The following is a 19,098-nucleotide window of genomic DNA, read 5'->3' as shown; positions in this document are numbered from 1 at the left end:
CCACGACCGGTTACGTTTTTCTAATGCAAGGAGGTGCCATTTCGTGGAACGTCAAGAAGCAGCCTACTGTTGCCCTTTCGTCGTGCGAGGCCGAGTATATGGCTATGTCTCGTACTATCCAGGAAGCAATGTGGTGGAGCAATCTCCATTCGCAGTTCTCCGAGGACAAGCCGATTTCCGTGCGTTGTGATAATCAATCGGCGATCAGCATTGCAACGAACGGATCGTACAACCCGAGAACGAAGCACATCACCATTCGATACCACTTCGTCCACGATAGTTTGCAGCAAGGTATTGTGAAGCTCAGCTATACGTCGACAACGGAACAGCCAGCCGATGGGTTCACCAAGCCGATGACCATCCAGAAGCAGCAAAAGTTCCGGAAGCTAACAGGCGTCGCGGATTAGGGAGGAGTGTTGCGATCATAGTAGCTCTGTAATTCGCGTCGCTATGGACTTGTTATTAGTTTCTAAGGTAGTCAATAAAATTTTCATTCCATTGCTAGTACCCAACGAAGTCAGTCGTTTTACTAGTTGCTCTGCTATAGGTTCGTCTACCGGCCAGGTAGAGCTATCCCGGTAGAGGAAGTCTGGGCCACGCAGCCATTCCTGCATGCTGCCAATCTTCGAGCACTTCGTTGCCAAATCCGCCACGTTGAGCTGCGACGGAACCAAGGACGGAACCCAGTGCCAGAACTCCACTCCGTGACCATTCTCCTTAATCTTCATTATGCGTGTAACCGTTCGGTTCCAAAAGGCATATTTGCTGGCTCCACCGCAAATCCCAATTATTTGTCCCACCCTAGAATTCCAAAATGACAGCATAGAGTGAGGGATCAATCACGCAATTCGTTTGACAAGTGAGGCACTCACGCTCTTTTTCCACTCATTTCTCTGAAGAGTGATACTACTTTGTAGCAGTTTGATCAATGTGTCATGACAAACGCTTGCCCAATGTATCATGATTTGATACATAGATGGTGCTAATGCAATTGCACGGGTTTACATTAAAAGGTGAGGCTTTCCCTATGTATGCAAATATCATGTTTGTTTGGAATGTTATTTGTACTCCGTCCTTACAATTTAGCTTATAAATACTCAGCCATTGCCAAGAAAGCTTCTTTTCTGTTCCAACCAGTGGAAGATTTAGAAGTGCGCGTCGTGTGTAGTTCAATCGTTAAAAAGTAAAATTGTTATATTCCTATGTGTTAAAACTTATTAATTAATGTATTGCTTTTTATAGAAGTTAAAACTAGTTGTCCTTAAAAACTAGTAGTACGGGCAAAAGTACGAAAAAGTCCGATAATCGATGGAAAATTTACAATACGGTTGGTGTTAATTGTGAAATTGTATTAGCCTTTATTATATGAAAAGATCTTTTATAGTCCTTTGCTGAAAATGTGCCCGACCGAAAATGTTTTGTGAAATGTATGAAAAAGCTTAAAAAGAGAAAGGTAAATTGTGCAAAATGAATTGTAATTGTGCAAGTGGTAGAAGATGGCGTCGCATTAGGGTGCTAATCACTGTGAATAGGTCCGCAAGCGGGCCTTTCTCTTCTTTCTTTTCTTTCTTCGGAACAAGTTCCGAAAACCGCAGGACGGCCGAGGTGACAACACCACCCCCCCCCCCCTCCTGCTTCGTGCAAGCGCACCTTCCTTCCGTTACGCCAAAGTTGAACAGAAACCCGTTGGCCCATCCGTCATATTGGCCACTTTCATCCATTGCCCGGTCGAAGACCGGAAACCGCCAATTGGCCTGTGGTAAGCCATCCGATATTCTGGCCATCACCACTGCCCAACAGCTGCGAAGTGACCGTCAAGCCGCCATCTTCCGAACAATTTGCGACGTTCCATCTCCATTGTTCGGCAACCCGGGAAGAACTGGATCTTCATACAACGTCGGCCATCTTGGAAAGCCTACTTTCGGCTACCTACGAACACCCGGAAGTGCCCGATGCCATCACCAACCAACTCTCCAGGCTTACATCGATACACCGCTACCACCATGGATCCGGATCCCACCGAAAACAAGCGCAAGTACCCTATGTGACGTCAGTGTGAGAAATAGGAGCCAGGACTAATAAATAGTTTGTTAAGTTGATATTTGTGGTAGCGATTCTTTTATAAAACCGCAGCCCTTGATTAATAAGTTTGCACGGTTGTTTGCGAAAACCCATTGATGGGTAAAGAAATACCCATTTTGGAATAAAACATGTTTCTGTCACAAAAGGAGTAAAATTGAAAATGTAAACTGAGTAAAAAAGCACCCGCTTTTTGTAGTCCTATTTGGCATTTAAATGGGTGTTTTTTTACCCGTTGATGGGTGAAAAAATAGTTGGAAATAAATTTGTATCGGAGTGGAAGTCGCAAGGAGGAGGAAAACTTCAATAGTGCTGCCGTGCTGCTGGTACTGTTTTATTTAAACTAAAAACTGTTTTGATTATCACCACCGGTATGTATCAATTATGTAAGTGCAGAAGTCCATGAATGTTAACAGATTCTTTGGTTCCACATTCCAGACGCTTATCGCAACAGAATGAACTCCACAATCTTCCTACTTCGCACCAGGAAGGGAAACACTGTGAGCCTTTTTATTGGAATATTTTGATTAAATTTAAGAAGACACACTTGGAGCCGAGCCCCAGAGAATGAAGGATAATGCCCGAAAATCCGGAGAATTCCGGAAGAGTACGCTGATGGAACACATGCAAACAAATAAAATTCAGTGTTAAAATAACTTATTATGTAATATTTCAGTAAAGAGTAAATAAAGATATAATTTATTCATTAATATTATCTAATGAGCCATTATTAAAATGCTAGCAATATATTTTGGATTTCCTCCCCGTTGCATGAATAAAAATGGGTAAATTTTTACCCATTTCACTGAGAGATTTGGTTTTCAATAATGGGTAAATAAATACCCATCTTGTGACATAAACCATCTTTACCCGTTAATGGGTAAACAGCCTTTACCCATTAAATGGGGAGAGGCAGTTCTAGAGAAAATGGGTGTTTTTTCACCCATTAATGGGTTTTCACAAACAACCGTGTGCACCACTTTCCTCTTTGTTCGTTTTCCGTGTTCCAAAAGGGAACATCCATGCCTCGTCCTCCACTGGTGATCGAAAATTAGCTTTTTTGAGGTTTTTGAGCATCCCTATTGTAAGGCTTTAGTGTGTATCCGTCTTTACACGTGCATCCCCGCTGGGCACGTGTTATACTTATGACACACATGTGATACAAGAATCACTGTACAATTGCGCTTGAAATGAGTGCCATACTGAAAATTCTCTCAGTTCAAGTCAGTCTTGTCAGAATTTTCTTGACACTGCGTACCGTTGTACAGGAATCACACTCGTATCACATGTCTGTCTGGGGTATTACTTGTCCTCAGTGTTCTCTCTGTAAACGAGTTCCTTCCGAGGATTGAAATGTGAAAAGGACTATGCTGCTTCAACGACCCTGTGATAAAATCCCTATCCAAGAGCGAGCATGTTTCATGCGAGCGCCGACATAGGCCGTCAGCTTCTGATCCGACTTCAACCAACATAAACAGATCTTCGAATCGGTCCAGAAGTACAGCCGAGTAATGTCGATCATGATCTCCGTTTGAAGAACGCTTGTCATCTGGCTTGCCAGGACGCATCCTTGTAGCTCTAGTCGCGGCACAGTCTGCGACTTCAGGGGTGCTACTCTTGACTTAGCGTACACCAGCGCAACATGTGATCTTTCCTTTCGGCAGTGGACCATGTAGATCACGCAGGCATAAGAGCCGATGCACACGGGCGGCGCGTCCACGCAGCGTGCACGCAAGCGCGTCTTGAGTTACACACAATCAAATGGGGTGATGCACACGAGAACGCAACGCTACCGCACCGCAACCGCGCCGCACCGTGTGCGGCACGCAATGTCAACGCATGCCCCACAGGAACGCTGCGGCGACGCAGCGTGAATTCACGCGGCGTCAATTAACGCTCGTGTGCATCGACTCTAAGCCTTGTCACTCGCGTCGCAGAAAGCGTGTAGTTCAACATCACTGAAGGATGGCACCGCCGGATGGTAGTACCGCGGTATTCGAATTTCTCCCAGTCTTGCAGTTTCGTTCAGCCATTCCATCCATCTCGGCACCAGACCATCAGGAATCTCATCGTCCCATCCCGACTGCAGTCGCCACAGCTCTTGAAAGATGATCTTCAGCTGAATCGTGATCGGACTGAGCAAGCACAGTGGATCGAAGATACCCATCATGAATTTCAGCAGTTGCCGCTTCGTGGGCATGGCTTCAGCTGTCCGGAATCGCTGATCCAGTTTTGGGAAGTCTAGCGGGAAGACGAATTCGTCGGACTGCAGGTCCCACTCGATTCCGAGGACACGAACGTCGCTTTCCTTGTCCGCGACGATTTCCGGATCGAGGGATGCCAATACGGCACGGGAGTTCGACGAGAACTTCACTAGCTTGAATCCGCCTTGATCGTGCACCTTAATGACACGCTGAACCAGTTCGATGGCTTCTTGTTCAGTGTCCGCGCAGTCGAAGTAGTCGTCGACATAGTGCTGCTTCACGACAGCTCGCTCGACGCCGGGGTGCTTTTCTTCTACCTCCTTCGCATTGAAGTTTTTGATGAACTGTGCCATCGACGGGGACGACACTGCGCCGAATATCATCACCTGCATAACGTACTCGTTAGGAGGGTCCGTGCGATTCATGCCACGCCAAAGAAATCGCTGGGAGTCCTGATCTTCTCTGCGGATGAGGACTTGATGGAACATTTCCCGTATGTCCGCAACGAAGGCAATCTTTTTCATTCGGGCCCGTATCAGGACCGCGATCAGCGGAGGGACGAAATCCGGACCCTTCAGTAGCAGATCGTTCAGGGAAAAACCGTGCGACTTTGCCTTGGCGTCCATCACCAAGCGGAACTTCTCATCAGTCGCCACGCTGAAATGCGGCAGGTACCAGGTGTTCGGAGTTTCAGTTAGCTCATCAGGTTCCAATTCCGCTATAGCGTATCCTTTGTCGACGTAGTCCTGGATCTTCCTGCAGTACCGATCAGCGAAATCAGGATTCGAGTCCATCTTCTTTTCCATGATCTGGAGACGTCGTAGGGCTTGAGGCTTGCTATCCGGGAAGACGAAGTTGTTGTATCTGTATATCTGGCCAACCTCGAAACGATCACCACGCCGTGTAATGGTACGGTGCATGATGTCCAGTGCTCGTTGATCTTCGTCGGCTATTTTCACCGACTGGCCAGAGATCCCGAAATCTTCAACCTTGTACATCTGTTTCACCAGATCTGTAAGCTCGATGTCGTCGTCTTCGGAGCACAGGAACGCATGATTATTGCTAGATCCGGCGCCGGCTGGGTCCACTACTCCATGGATTGTCCATCCAAGGTGGCATCGAGTCAGCTGCAAGCCATCCAATGAGTATTGCACCGTCTTCAGAGGCACAATCAGACCTGCGTTGTTCGATCCAATCAGCATACAGGGACAGGCATCTTGGATCACAGCCAGCTTCTCTTCATCGAACATGGGGTACAGCTGCTTTACTCTCGCCATGTCGAACTTCACCGCCGGCAGGGCGATGTTTGTCACCGTCTGGATATTGTTCACGTCGTACCGCTTCGCTTGATCGGAAGGTCCAGAAATTCGGAACGAGAGCATCATCGACTGTTCCTCTTTGTGCAGGATCCCATTTGTCCAGCGGTAGGTCACAGGAGCAATCGGTCCCCGCAATCCGAGACTCTCCGCCACAGCTGCATCCATCATCGAGAGAGACGAACCTTCATCGAAAAGCGCAAATACTTCAGCGACGCCTTGTGGATCACGAATCTTAACTTTTCCAACTCGGAGCAGCGTGTTCATGTTCTTGCCGTTGAAGTTGCAGACATTATCGTCACCACTCGCCGCGTCCGTACGACTGATCCTCGAGTTCCTTGCAGGTTCGTCGGTGTGGACCAGTTCATGGTGGTTCTTCTTGCAGATGGAATACTTCTTGTCGGACTTGCAGTTCCTCCTCGCATGGTCGAACTTCAGGCAAATGCAGCAGACCTTGCAAGAGTTAGCAGCAGATCGACGTTGGGTAACCGACAGCTTCCGGAACTGCTCGCACTTCTCCAGACCAGAGTGAGAGCTTCCGGAGCACAGAGGACACTTCCCAGTAAACCACATATCGTATAAATGTGTTGATACAAAATCGCATTTTCTTGCATCAAAAATCAGAATCTTAAAATATGTTAAATATTGACACATAAACGACAGAACTACTTGTATAATAATCATCCTTACGACTCATTTACGACATTGCTAATAGAAACCAAAACAAGCCTTAAATAACGCAATTTGAAATCGCTTTATGTGGCATGAACTGGCAGATCATATACAATATCGAGAGAAGTCACAACGACGTAGTCACCCAAACGCCAACTTTCTTACCCTACCGGATTAACACTTCAGAAATGCTTTTTTCATCGCAATGTCAGTACTTATACTACTTATTTTGTTCGCTGAAATTCTATATCACACTACTGCTACCAATACTCAGCTTTCGTCGTATCGTTTCAACTGTCCTGGTACGGATTGAGAATATGTGTTACCTAGCCGCACAGCAACACCCGGGTGACCATTGCCATGCTAGCAGATATTTGCATTCCAATCGCGGCACAAACTATCAATTGACCGGAAAACTCGTTGCACTCGGCCTGCCAATCGTTTAATGAGGACTACTTGCTCTAAATCAACACTGTCTTCGCCGGAGTCCCGTCTCCTGCTCCAGAATCTTGTGTTGCAAATGCTGATGATAGAAGTGGGTGTTTTTTTTGGCTAGCGCAAGCAGTGCGAGACGTTGTCTCCTGTTGTCAGGACACATGGCACAATGCCCAAGCAACCAAAAGTTCGGATAAAATAGCATGTTTGGGCTTAATCAGCTATTCGAAGGTATATGAATAGCATTCTATTCAGCTCACTTTTTAAGTAATTAACCGAACTTCAGTTCACAAAAAGTACACTTGTGTCGCTGAAAGGAACGCTATTCAGCTTAAAAATATACTTCGAAAAAATGAAAAAAAATTTGTTTAGTCCTCAAAAGTAATTTATTATTAAGAATCATTAGTTCATGTGGAATCCAAATTGACTAATACCTTGAAATAATGTTTGATGTTTTTTACTTACTGAGATTTGAACTCGGGATCTCCTCGTTGAAAGTCGGTGCCTAACCACTACTCCATGTATGTGTTGTTATGCACTGTGGGATTTTACTCAATGTGCTGATATCATATAGTAGAGCTGAATCAGGTTCGCGTGTGAACTTTCCCTGAACTTGGAATAGCTTTTGAAGTCGAAAGTTCGAAAGAAGTTCACGTGGAACTTCTTGTGAACTTACGCAGTTTGACATTTTCAGTTTGTTGTGGTTCGCAGTGCAAAGCAATAAATTAAGGCCAGTGTATCGACTTCAAGAAAAGATTATAAGTTTTCAGCTTGGTTTTCAGTGAATACGATTGCGTCGATTACCGGTGCGCTGCAGCGACAAGTGAGACGGGTGTGAAAACATCCAGCAAAGCTGGAAAATTTTTGTGCGCAGCCGAAAAACCCCCGGCGGCATCCTGGGGGGAACAGTTTTCCGCTACGGGGGCAGCCTTTGAGCCACACAATACGGATCCTTTGCGTTGATTACAAGTAAGTACGTTCAAATATTATAGTGGAACAAAGTGTACTTGTGAAATTAACACAAGCTGTGGCTGCTGGGCTCGATTTCCGAGTGATTTAATTGAATGAGAACTTCTCCCCGGCCCCGCTGTCGCCGAAGTTCAAGTGAAGTTCACTTTTGGTACGGTTAATATTTATCCGAACTTTCAGTAGTAAGTTCAAAACAAGTTCGAAACAAGTTCGGAACGGATGATTTCAAGTTGTTGGAATATGTTCAAATGAACTATATTTGAATTATAAAGGCACGCAAAAGTTCAACATGAGTTCGGTTAATATTTGATTGAACTCTGTTATAAAGTTCAACATAAGTTCTTTTTGAACCTTTTTTCGACTTAAATGTCGTTTTGAAGAGAAGTCAAAAGCTTGTACATGTACTTCCAAGTTCATAAACAATACAAGAGTAACTTTTTGGAGAATTAAGTTCAACGAAACCTGGAATTGAACCGAACTTGAACTTCTGAGTTCGTTCTTCAAGTGGAATCCGAACTTTTGGTTGCTTGGGTGGCTTATCCGTGGCTGGTGACCGACCATGCCAAACGAATCACTGTTTTCTGCACTAACAAATATTTTCTTCGTTCCACAACCAATTGATCGCGAGACAATTTTATGATTTCCGCGACGACGACGGCGAGCGCACGATGCGAATTTTGTAAACAATACTAGTCGTTATAAAAGCCAATTCAAACTCGGCACGAGTTGTATGAACTGACAGATTCTAGTATGATATATAAGATCGAATCAATATTGAATGGAATCATTCAGACTTAGCTACCCAGAATAGCTACCCAGACTTCATACCAGCATTTATGGAAAAGGTGACAAAGCTTAGGTGACATAAGCCTTAAGCTTATGTTGTCGAAAATACAAGCACTCTTCAAGAATAGTCAGTTGATTCAGTGGTAAGATATCAGACGGTGGATCCCGAGGTTCTGTGTTCGAGTCTTGATGAAAATATTTTTATAGCATGACATTTTGAAACATCGTATTGCTGTTCATAAGGAGTCATTTTTTATCCTTTTTATCGATGAATTGAGACATCTTATAACAGATCATAGGAAATCGTGAATAGTCGATGAATTGAGACATCTTATAACAGATCATAAGAAATCGTGAATAGTCGTGTGAAGTGGTATACTCGGTGGTATATGGCCTCCACTTTGGTACGCATATAGCATATTTGTGCACTATATACGAGTAAATTGGTTTTTATATGATGATGTATAACCCGAATTATACAGACCTTGATACAGACCAAAATGTTTACTGGGTTCTTCGCTACCACTTCGTCGCCACTGTTGACGTTCAGGACTGTTGGCTTCGGCTTCGGCTGGTAGCCGGGCTTTTTGACGCTGAATACAGGGTTGAGACTCGCGAGCTGGTTGTCCATCTCATCCTCCAACCAACGAGAGAAAGTGTCGAACTCGATTACAACGCCTTCCTTCAACAGAGCGGCCTTATGCCGAACCCACATCTGTTTGCTGAAAGCAGGCAGTTTTTCAGTCAGGTGCGATATGAGTTCGGAATTCATCAGGTAGTTGTCCGCCCTCGCGTTGGTCATCGCCACCTTGGTACCAATTACCGCATTGTAAAAGGCACGGAAGGACTCGATGTTTCCCTCTTTTACGGTCTCCAGGTTTCTCAGCGCCTCCAGTCGGTTTGCCACCACCCATTCAGTGCGGCCGAAGTTCGACTTCAACATTCGCATAATCTGCTCCACGTTGTCAGGCGATGAGAGCAGCGACTCTACAGTTCTTCGCGCTTTTCCTTGTAGCGCTTTGTTCAGTCGTCGAAGATTGTCACGGTCCGACAGCTGAAACTCTTCGGTGGATGTTCTGAAGTCGTTTTCAAAAACGGTCCACTCCATAATGTCGCCGGAAAAGGGAGGCAAGTCTCGCATGTTCCTACTTTGTAGTGCTCTGAAAGCTTGTGACAGAACCTCATTTACAGCGGGTTCTTGTACCGACGCACTCCGCACGTCGTATGCCGGTGCGTTTCGCACGACGGGGGCCGGTGCATTCCATGCACCCTGGTTTACAGCTCTCTGCACGCCGGGAGCCGACGCATTCCATGTGACGGGAGGCGGCGCATTCCAGACGTCGGGGGGCGACGCATTCCCTGCATCGCGATGTTGTAGGAACGGACGACCTATCCAGTGGGACGATTCATGCACGTTGGTTGGTCTGACCTTATCGGATTCGGTAAGCCAATCTGCAACGCGCTTCGAGACGTCGGTGTAGGTACTCGATCTGCTCGATGTACCCGATCGGTGACTTGAGTCAGATTGCAGCTCGATCTTCCTCAAATCGCGTTCTCGCTGCCGCTTCAGGAACTCCGCTTTCCGCTGCTCGGTCTTCAGTGCCAGATCGTGTTGAATCTGCAGTTCAGCAAGCTGCTTCTCAGCCACGATTCTGTCCCGCTCGATGGAAGCTCGCAGTTCAGCCTCCTCGTTCTGCTCTTCCAGGTCCAAGAGCTTGATTTGACTGTCAGTCCTGCTGCTTCGCGATGTTCGGGTTCTCGTTGACTTCGCAGGTTCTCTCGATGCACCAGAGGCGACAGATTTGTTCTCTGGAATCGCGTCCGGTTGAGCAGCAACGTTTTCCCCCACGTGGGGATTCCAAGGGGGATTCACATTCGAGACGTTGGGTGGAGTACGAAGCATGTTACTTTGCTTCGGAATATAAACTACGTACTTATCTAAAGCCTTAGGAACTACTCCTTTATTTATTCTAGCAGACCGTCGTACCTGCTGTTCCATATAAACCGGTCATGGGCAGTCGAAGGACCAAATGTTATAGCGTGGCTGGATCGGAATCGACCGACAAAATCGCTCACCTGTAGACGGACAGAAGGACCAAATGTTACAGCGTGGCTGGATCGGAATCGACCGACAAAATCGCTCACCTGTAGACGGACAGAAGGACCAAATGTTACAGCGTGGCTGGATCGGAATCGACCGACAAAATCGCTCACCTGTAGACGGACAGAAGGACCAAATGTTACAGCGTGGCTGGATCGGAATCGACCGACAAAATCGCTCACCTGTAGACGGACAGAAGGACCAAATGTTACAGCGTGGCTGGATCGGAATCGACCGACAAAATCGCTCACCTGTAGACGGACAGAAGGACCAAATGTTACAGCGTGGCTGGATCGGAATCGACCGACAAAATCGCTCACCTGTAGACGGACGTTTGGCTTCTGGGCAGCGTGTTGGGGGTAGGGGAAGCACCAGGTTCGGCTTCGGCTCAGGTTCCAACTCACTTGCGCCACAGTCACGTCACCAAAACTACTTCTACTTCACAGGGGATCGTTTCTCGCCGATTGATCACTTACACACTTTATTTGGAATTTAAAACTAATTTATTCAAACTTATTTTATATTGTGGATTTCCCGGCTACTTGTATTCTACCGGTTACTTATGTAGCCGTTACAAAGTAGCCGTTTTCATATAAAAATCAACTTGATTGTAAAAAATTGAATGTCGCTGAGTAGCTAGTGGCAACCGAGGGGGTCGACAGTAATCAATTTGCTTCAATTTCCGTGCGATAAGCCGTAATTTTCTTTGATTTTCTGAATTATTCATTATTGTGTTCATTATACCGAATATCGGTTCGATTTTCTCGAATTTTTCTCATTTTCTGCCATTTTCCAAGTTATAATCGATTTTATACTATTAATTTTCAGCAAAATGGTAAAAATGGAACATATCTGAAAAATCGAATAAAATGAAAAAAAAATCGTTCGAAAATCGGCGAAGATTGACGCTGAAAACGGCTAACATCTCTTAAAATGTTACGACGTCGCGACGCCACGTCGAAAATTTTGACAACTCTTCCAGGTAAACAATCAGCAGCGTCGGCTGATGCGTCGGCCATCAGCTGGTCGATCAGCAGTTGGAATTGCTGAAATTACCGAATACAACAACGAATCACCTCGGAAATATGGGAAATGTTGTTATTGAGAAGACGTATTTGCAAGATAATATCATTCTGAGGATTAAAATAATGCGTAGATTATGTAAACAACAGTCACATCCGTGATCAGCTGTTGTTTATAAGCAAGCTCCATCCGAAAGAAAAGAGAGAACAAAACAAAATCGAGAAAATTTGACATTTTTGTTCAGGGATGTGCATCGATTTTGTTCGATTTTATGGGGATAAGCCAACATTATAATCGATTTTATCGGATATTTCGGATATGGTTGATTTTGATCGATTTTCTATTAATTTCTTCAGTTTTGTTGAAATGATGAGAAATATGTGATTCCTTGTAGGTTTTGGCCAAAAATCTAGGATATCGGGAAGAGTCGTCCCCCTCGGTGGCAACGAGGAATAGCGCATACAATAAAAATGTTTAAAACCATTTTGAAGTTACTCTTTTTATAAAACGGCTACTTTGAAGGCCATACTGAAGCGACCGGTAGAATACAAGTAGCCGGTAAATCCACAATACAAAAGTAATTTACAATTTAATTTTCAGTTTTTCAACAGACGACCATGTGCGTCTTGTTCGCACGAGGAAAATTTTCTCTTCTTCTGCAAAATTCAAATACAGCCCACGCTTGCTGCGATTGCGGTTGGGTCGTTGCTACGGCAACGACGGCAGCCCGCTCACGTGGCAACGACGGTTGGCTCGACGTCGGGCGCTCGCGGTGCCCGAGTAAAAATGTATGTTTAGAAAATTTTGTTCGCAACAGTATGGATTGCATAGACTGTGATTCATAGTCGAATGCGTAGAACCTCATAATCTTTGACATAATAGCAACTATATGTTATACATTAACAACAACACATACAAGAAATTTAGTGTTTGGAGATTAAGACAAACTGTATTTCTCTATGCGGGTGGCTCGCTCGAAGGGCGTTGTTCAAACACCTAGAAACTGCGATTTCGCATCGAATTGTGTCGGTGTCTTCTGCGCACTTATTCACTGCGCAGACAACACCGACACGATTCGAAGCGAAATCGCAGTTTATCCACGATCCCGCAGTTTATGGGAACTACGAATGGGATCCAGTGGGGTGGGAAATGCGCAATAATGTGTGTTGCGCCTTTCGATCGAGATGTTTTTATAATAGAGTTATGTTGAATTCGTTTTTAATTCAGTTCCAACCTGGGTTGGAACTGGATGAGATCACAGTTTCAACCCCAACCCGACTTCGGTTTCGCTTGTACTAAAGTTTGTTTGAGTTTGTTTGACGTTTGTTTGTTTACACATTTTCCGCCAATCCAGTTCCAACCCAGGTTCAAAAACGAATTCGACATTAATAAGCTATAGAGGAAGAATGTCGCTGGCGTCGCTGCCGAAACATCTCTTGCTGGCGGAGATAGGCCGGGCTATAAGTGTCAAAGCGAAAAAGTATGCAGTTTGACAGATAGATACCCGACATGTTTGCGAGCGAGAACAAAGGGAACAGCAGCGACATTCGTCCTCTATAGTTTATTAATGCCGTTTTTCTTTATTATCCAGTTCCAACCTGGGTTGGAACTGGATCAGATCACAGTTTCAACCCCAACCCGACTTCGGTTTCGCTTGTACTAAAGTGTGTTTGACGTTGGTTGTTTACACATTTTCCGCCAATCCAGTTCCAACCCAGGTTAAAAAAGAAAAACGGCATAACTCTATTGTATTTATTTATTTTCCCTTACCCTTGATACGACTCTGGTTTAGTACTACGTGTACTAAAATCATTTCAAAACATCAAACTGCTAGCTGTCAACGCAGAAAAAGCGAAAAAATTGAATCATTTTTGTTTTGAAAACGTAGCCCGAAACTCGAAAGAAACAACATCGCCAGTGTACATACCAGGAAGGGAACCGTGCAAGAGTGGCGGAAAAGGAATATCATTTTGTGCGGAAAATCGATAATCAATCAGTGCATTTTTCACGGGGTCGTCTGTGTCGCGAAACAGGTAATGTGAAATAATTGCTGGTTTTCTCGGAGTGATTGTGGATTGTGCTGCTAAGCGTCCCTTTGCGATTTCGAAACATTGAAAGTCGAATCCCTTCGGTGGGGGGTGGAATGTTCCATAATGGAGAAGGTTGAGTTTCTGAATGGTGGATCCTCCAGCAGCTACTGCAACAGTTCGGTGGCGGAGGAGCAAAGTAAATCACTGACCTCGATCGAAGCGGATCGCAGCTTCGAAGAATATTGTGACGAAAATAATCGGCTGATGGAAGTGAATGATGATTGCGATGCAGGGGAGGTACGAGACGATGAAGTTGGCAGCCTGCTGGAGCCTCAGGCAGTCGGAAAGAACATTGCCTTTGTCCAGCCAAACAACCATCGCAGATCCGATGAACCGACGGAACTCAGCTTCGAGAAGTGTATGTATTGCATGGTCAAATAATATGTCCGATTGATAAGGCTAAAGGTGAGGTTTGCTGATTGCAGTTCCAGAAAATCACGAAGAAAAACTAAAACGCATCAAAATTGAAAACGCTTTGGACGATTCCAGCACCACACAAGACGAATGGAGGAAGTTTGCGAAATCAGAGTACGGGCTCATCAATGGTGAGTACGATAGTGTTTATTGAATGCACCTTTTGGCGTTGCCCCGAAATTGCTATCCGAAGGTCGTCCGTCACTTTATTCGTCTACTTGCACGCTTCGGTGGATCGCACACCATATGTAGCTCTGCGGTACGGTTGCGTTGTTGATGAAGTAAACATTATTGTAGAGAAAGTGCTCCCATAATGTTGTTTCTTCGCATTTCGGACTGGTGTAGCTAAATTAATAAACATTATTGAATTATCACTTTGTTTTGATGGAACCACGCCAGTATACAAACAGAGCTTGTAGCATAAGACTTGTAACGTTATGCAATTGTATAAGAATGTAACTATGTTGTCTGTAGATATATAAATATCTATATGTTACATTTGCATTTTTATCCACAAATTGAGTTAAAGGTTCGAAATAATGTTAGCAACACATTTGAAAGGAATAATGTTGCCTTCTTATCTCACTCAAGAAATGGATCCCAATAACCTTCTGAATACAAATTAAATTACTGTTTACTCTCAAGCTGGGGTTGAAAATCTCGTCAGTTAAAATTAAAAAATATTTTAAGTATCTTAAGTAAAGACAAATCAATCAATCAATCTTTACTAAACAGCTATTAATATAAGACGATTAACTCAGAGAGATCATAAAAAAATTACATGCAAAATTACACGCAATTGTAAGATCACTTGGAGCAAGGACAACTTTGTCTCGATTCACAAAAAGTGTAAACAACGAGGTGTGTGTTGATTTGCGGTTCACAAGAGTTTCCTCTATAGACCTACTATCACGGGGGTGAATGTTCGTCACTGCTCGTTTGATAGCTCAACACTAGCGAACCTGGTGGTGGAAGTCAAGCTTTTTCCTACAGCGAGCATAGGGAGACGACGTAGCACGCTTTGATGATTTTTTATTTTCCCATGGAAATTCATTCCACCTAGTTCTCCAAGTGACAATTTCACGACTTCCACCTCGAAACTTCAAATTTGCTCGAAGATACACATCTGTTCTGTGCTACTATAGTAGATCGGGTACCCGTAGACTGTAAGTGCAAGAGAGTGCTTCTTGTTTAAGATGAATGTGTAGTGGGGTAACGGCAAAGAGAACTTCGAGCGCAGCCGTGGCAGTTGAAGAGAACGCTCCAGACATCGCCATTAAGCGCAACCTTTGGAGAAGGCCCAATTTTGATTGGATTGTTCTCACTTCGCCCTTTTGCCATTACTAACGTTGAGCACATAGTGGCTGAGGTACGATGCAAAGAGAAAAGAGATCGGATAAGCGTCGAAGCACACTCTGTGGAAACTATATGCAAAACGCATGAACCGTACATAGTATTTAGATGAGTTGCGATGAGTGCGGAGATGCGATGGAGCTGCTTCGACGCATGTGATCGCAAGAGAACGCAAGAGAATGTTTGTCGGGTATGGATTTTATGATTGCGCTCGTTGTGTATGTAAAGCAATGCGGATTTAATGTGTTGGGAATGCTAGTAGGTAATATAAAATGCGTTAAGGTGAAACGGGACGCCGTGTTATTTTTCCTATCTTGCCTCTCTTTCTAACAATTTGCCTCGCGATTTTGAAGATGGTAATCTCGAGTTCTATCGCACTGAAGATGCTGAAAAACAATCAGCATATGCACTGCAAGTGAGCATACACAGTGATAGGTTTTTGTTGCAAAATATGAAGTAGAATCTGAGATTACTATCTTAGTAGCAACAGAGCAATGGCGGATATTTCCCCGACCGTCCCTCCTCCTCTCCTCTTCTTGGCGTAACGTCCTCACTGGGACAAAGCCTGCTTCTCAGCTTAGTGTTCTATGAGCTTCCACAGTTATTAACTGAGAGCTTCCTCTGCCAATGACCATTTTGCATGTGTATATCGTGTGGCAGGCACGAAGATACTCTATGCCCAAGGAAGTCAAGGAAATTTACTTTACGAAAAGATCCTGGACCGACCGGGAATCGAACCCGTCACCCTCAGCATGGTCATGCTGAATACCCGTGCGTTTACCGCCGCGGCTATATGGGCCCCCGACCGTCCCGTCCGCCCTTAATATGTTGTTGTTTTTAAACATAACCCAATGCTTTTTCACATGACATGCATTATAAAATAGTATTCCATCAAATCGTTTAAGTTTATTACAGCATAATTTTGTTATTATATGTGTATAAGAAAACATTTTATTTTCTCTGTTCGGGATTTGAATCAAGTGATCAATGTTTGATATGGTCGTTTGCTCAGTGCATGTTGTTCGTGTGCAAGTTAGAAAGGTTAAGGTTTTATGGTATTCAACTTAATTGCTAAAAGGATTCTGATTGAAAAGTTCTGTTTTTTTTCTTTGCCAGGCAAAACTAGATCCCTTAACGAAAATAGTGTGACATCAATTTCGATTGATACTCTTTTACCTCTTTTACGCCATATCCGATCAAAATAATGTAGGAACTTTGTGCTTTCAGATGAGTGGCAGAATTGGTTTCTGGAGGCATTCCTTCCGGTATATTTCGACGTTTATACTTGGGACGGTGAAGAAAGGTGACGATTTCATACCACTTTGACAAATTGCCTGCCAAACTAATACATTTCCCAACTTTTTTGCAAAAATTCGATTTCTCCGAATTCGGAACACCAGTGCCACGCTTCACAGTGACAAACTGTGCCCCTGGAAGGGCCTTGTTGTCCAATATGACATACGTTTAATCATCCATGATTATGCACATGTAATTTTTGTTCAAAACATCGTCGTACAGTTTCCGAGCTCGAGTTTTCACATAATCCGCCAGAATTTGACTGTTTTTTGGTCATTTCTGTTGGGTAAGTTTTCAGGGAATGACGCTCCTTGGCGCGCTGAAGCATACCAATAGTCGTTCCACACTTTTTTGCGCAATCTATGATGAAAACCTCTTTTTTTCTTTTGAAGATTTTGGTTTTCTGTCGCGTCCGGGTGAGTCTATTAGTGTGTTATGCATACACTGAAAGGAGCCTTGCAGTAATGACAAGCACAAAAATGTTTTTAAATTTACCATGACAAAACATGATCATCGACCCACCAACGCTTCTTGTGTGCGTTTTGTTTCTTCTCACATCAACCGGTTCGATAGCTGAGTGGTAGCGTGCGAGCCTGGTGATGTCAAGATTCTTGGTTCGAATCCGGTTGCCAACAGAAACTTTTTTTAATTGAAAATCGAGTCCATGGTAAAATTGAAAACATAATTCTGTTGAATTAAAACGAAACTCAGTCTGCACAAATTTAGTGGCGTTGTGCATTTAAATTGACCCTCAGAATAGTAATTTCCACCGCAAGCCGCCGTTCAGTGTACCGAATCGTTTGACAGCATTTTGTACAGAAAAAACGCTAACACCTCCAACTTTTGCTAATTTTCTTAGCGATAATCATTTTTCATAGAAGTACCTGGTCACAATCGATTTTCGCTTCTCATCCGTAAACACTCGCGTTGCTCCACTTGAGGAAAAACTTTAACTTTTAATGAATGTTATCTTTTGTTTACAACGCTTGCAACACATAAACACACAGCAGTTGTCAAAATAAGACTTAGTCTTTTTTATACAGGGCCTCAAAGATGTACTCATAATTAACGATACAGTCCTTATGATGAATATTGTGTACTTAGTAGAGACATCTTTTCTCGTAGATATCGCCGAAAATTTTGTAATAAAAAAAAAACAATACCCTTAAATAGTACATACATGACGAATTTTTGTTTCTTTTTGCCGAGGTCAGCACAATCAAGTAATGTTTTAATGCCGAAAATCAGTATAACAGTCTCATATTGATTTAAATTGAAATCAACACTCAGATAGCCCAGTTCGGAAAGTAAAAATATGTGTATACATAAAGACATCGCTCACGCGGATATGATTACATGTTATACATTCTTTTCTCAAATAATTAATTCACCAGATTTTTTTGAACTGGTCGGTTTTTGCTATTGCAACAGGATCAAAACTGACTGAGTTATAGCAAAAAAAAAACCACCCGCGCAAAATAAAAAGCGGGTGCATTTTATCTTTCAGCTCTTATAGGTGAAACGATCATTTCACTACCCACATCCAAAGAAGCGCTTCAACATACAAGCGACTCCATCGATCAAATCACGCGAGTCGTTGATGCGCACGAAATAGGCGAAAAAGGATGTGAAAACAACATGCGCACCCTCATTGAAAACCTCATGCACTATGGCCTATCAAACATCCCTCTTCTCATCTCATAACTTATCGCATCCGATCGCATCTCACCTTACCCACTATGGTCACAGCCTAAGACATCTGTGGTGACGACCTACCCTTCGTGTATACGACTGTGTGAGAGTGGTGGAGAGCAAAAGATAGAGAATAAAACAGAATTGTTTCGAGAGTACACGCGTCGAGTTGTTTGTTTTCCCGTGCCCGAATTTCGACTGAAATATGTTACCGATTGATTCGGCAACAATGAAGGCCATTTTGTTATATGTTAATAATTTTGTTAATTCAAATATTTTGCAATATATATATATATATATAAAGCAAAATATTTGAATTAACAAAATTATTAACATATAACAAAATGGCCTTCATTGTTGCCGAATCAATCGGTAACAATTTTCCCCTCGGCAGAGAGAAAAATTATTCCGATAATTTTTCGCAATCTATCAATTTTGCTGTCTCACCACTTACATTACTCAAACAAATCGTGTGGCTGGATCATATCAGTTACAGGAGTGTTCCTTATTAATGGTCTAGTTCATTCTCTTGTGTTAAATAATCAACATCATTCTTCGCCATCTAGCTTTTTTTTTTTTTTTTTTTTAGGGAGAAAATCATCACATACCTCACCATATCAATCTTTCGAACTTCCAACGCTTGCCGTAGGTGGAAAAACCTTTTTACA

At 43.5% G+C, this 19,098-nt stretch overlaps 2 protein-coding genes and 1 long non-coding RNA gene across 3 annotated transcripts; 2 read left to right on the top strand and 1 right to left on the bottom strand.

Moving 5' to 3' along the window:
• Positions 1–2,156: 2,156 nt before the first annotated feature.
• Positions 2,157–2,794, top strand: LOC109403436 (uncharacterized). The gene is made up of 2 exons (XR_002128405.4): positions 2,157–2,450; positions 2,518–2,794. It is a non-coding gene; the product is annotated as an uncharacterized LOC109403436 (long non-coding RNA).
• Positions 2,795–3,991: 1,197 nt separating this feature from the next.
• LOC134286393 (uncharacterized) lies at positions 3,992–6,172 on the bottom strand. Its single transcript, XM_062848005.1, has one exon. The coding sequence runs from the start codon at positions 6,170–6,172 to the stop codon at positions 3,992–3,994; it is 2,181 nt and encodes a 726-aa protein (XP_062703989.1).
• Positions 6,173–13,446: 7,274 nt separating this feature from the next.
• On the top strand, positions 13,447–14,258 carry LOC134287975 (uncharacterized). The gene is made up of 2 exons (XM_062851389.1): positions 13,447–14,033; positions 14,101–14,258. Exons 1-2 carry the CDS (start codon positions 13,739–13,741, stop codon positions 14,241–14,243), a joined length of 438 nt encoding a protein of 145 aa, XP_062707373.1. The 5' UTR covers positions 13,447–13,738; the 3' UTR covers positions 14,244–14,258.
• The last annotated feature ends 4,840 nt before the right edge of the window (positions 14,259–19,098 follow it).

Source organism: Aedes albopictus, chromosome 2 (genome assembly GCF_035046485.1).
Source record: "Aedes albopictus strain Foshan chromosome 2, AalbF5, whole genome shotgun sequence".
NCBI classification, from domain to species: Eukaryota; Metazoa; Arthropoda; class Insecta; order Diptera; family Culicidae; genus Aedes; species Aedes albopictus.
Note: the sequence above shows the minus strand (reverse complement) of the source record. Positions and strands in the feature narration are given on the sequence as shown.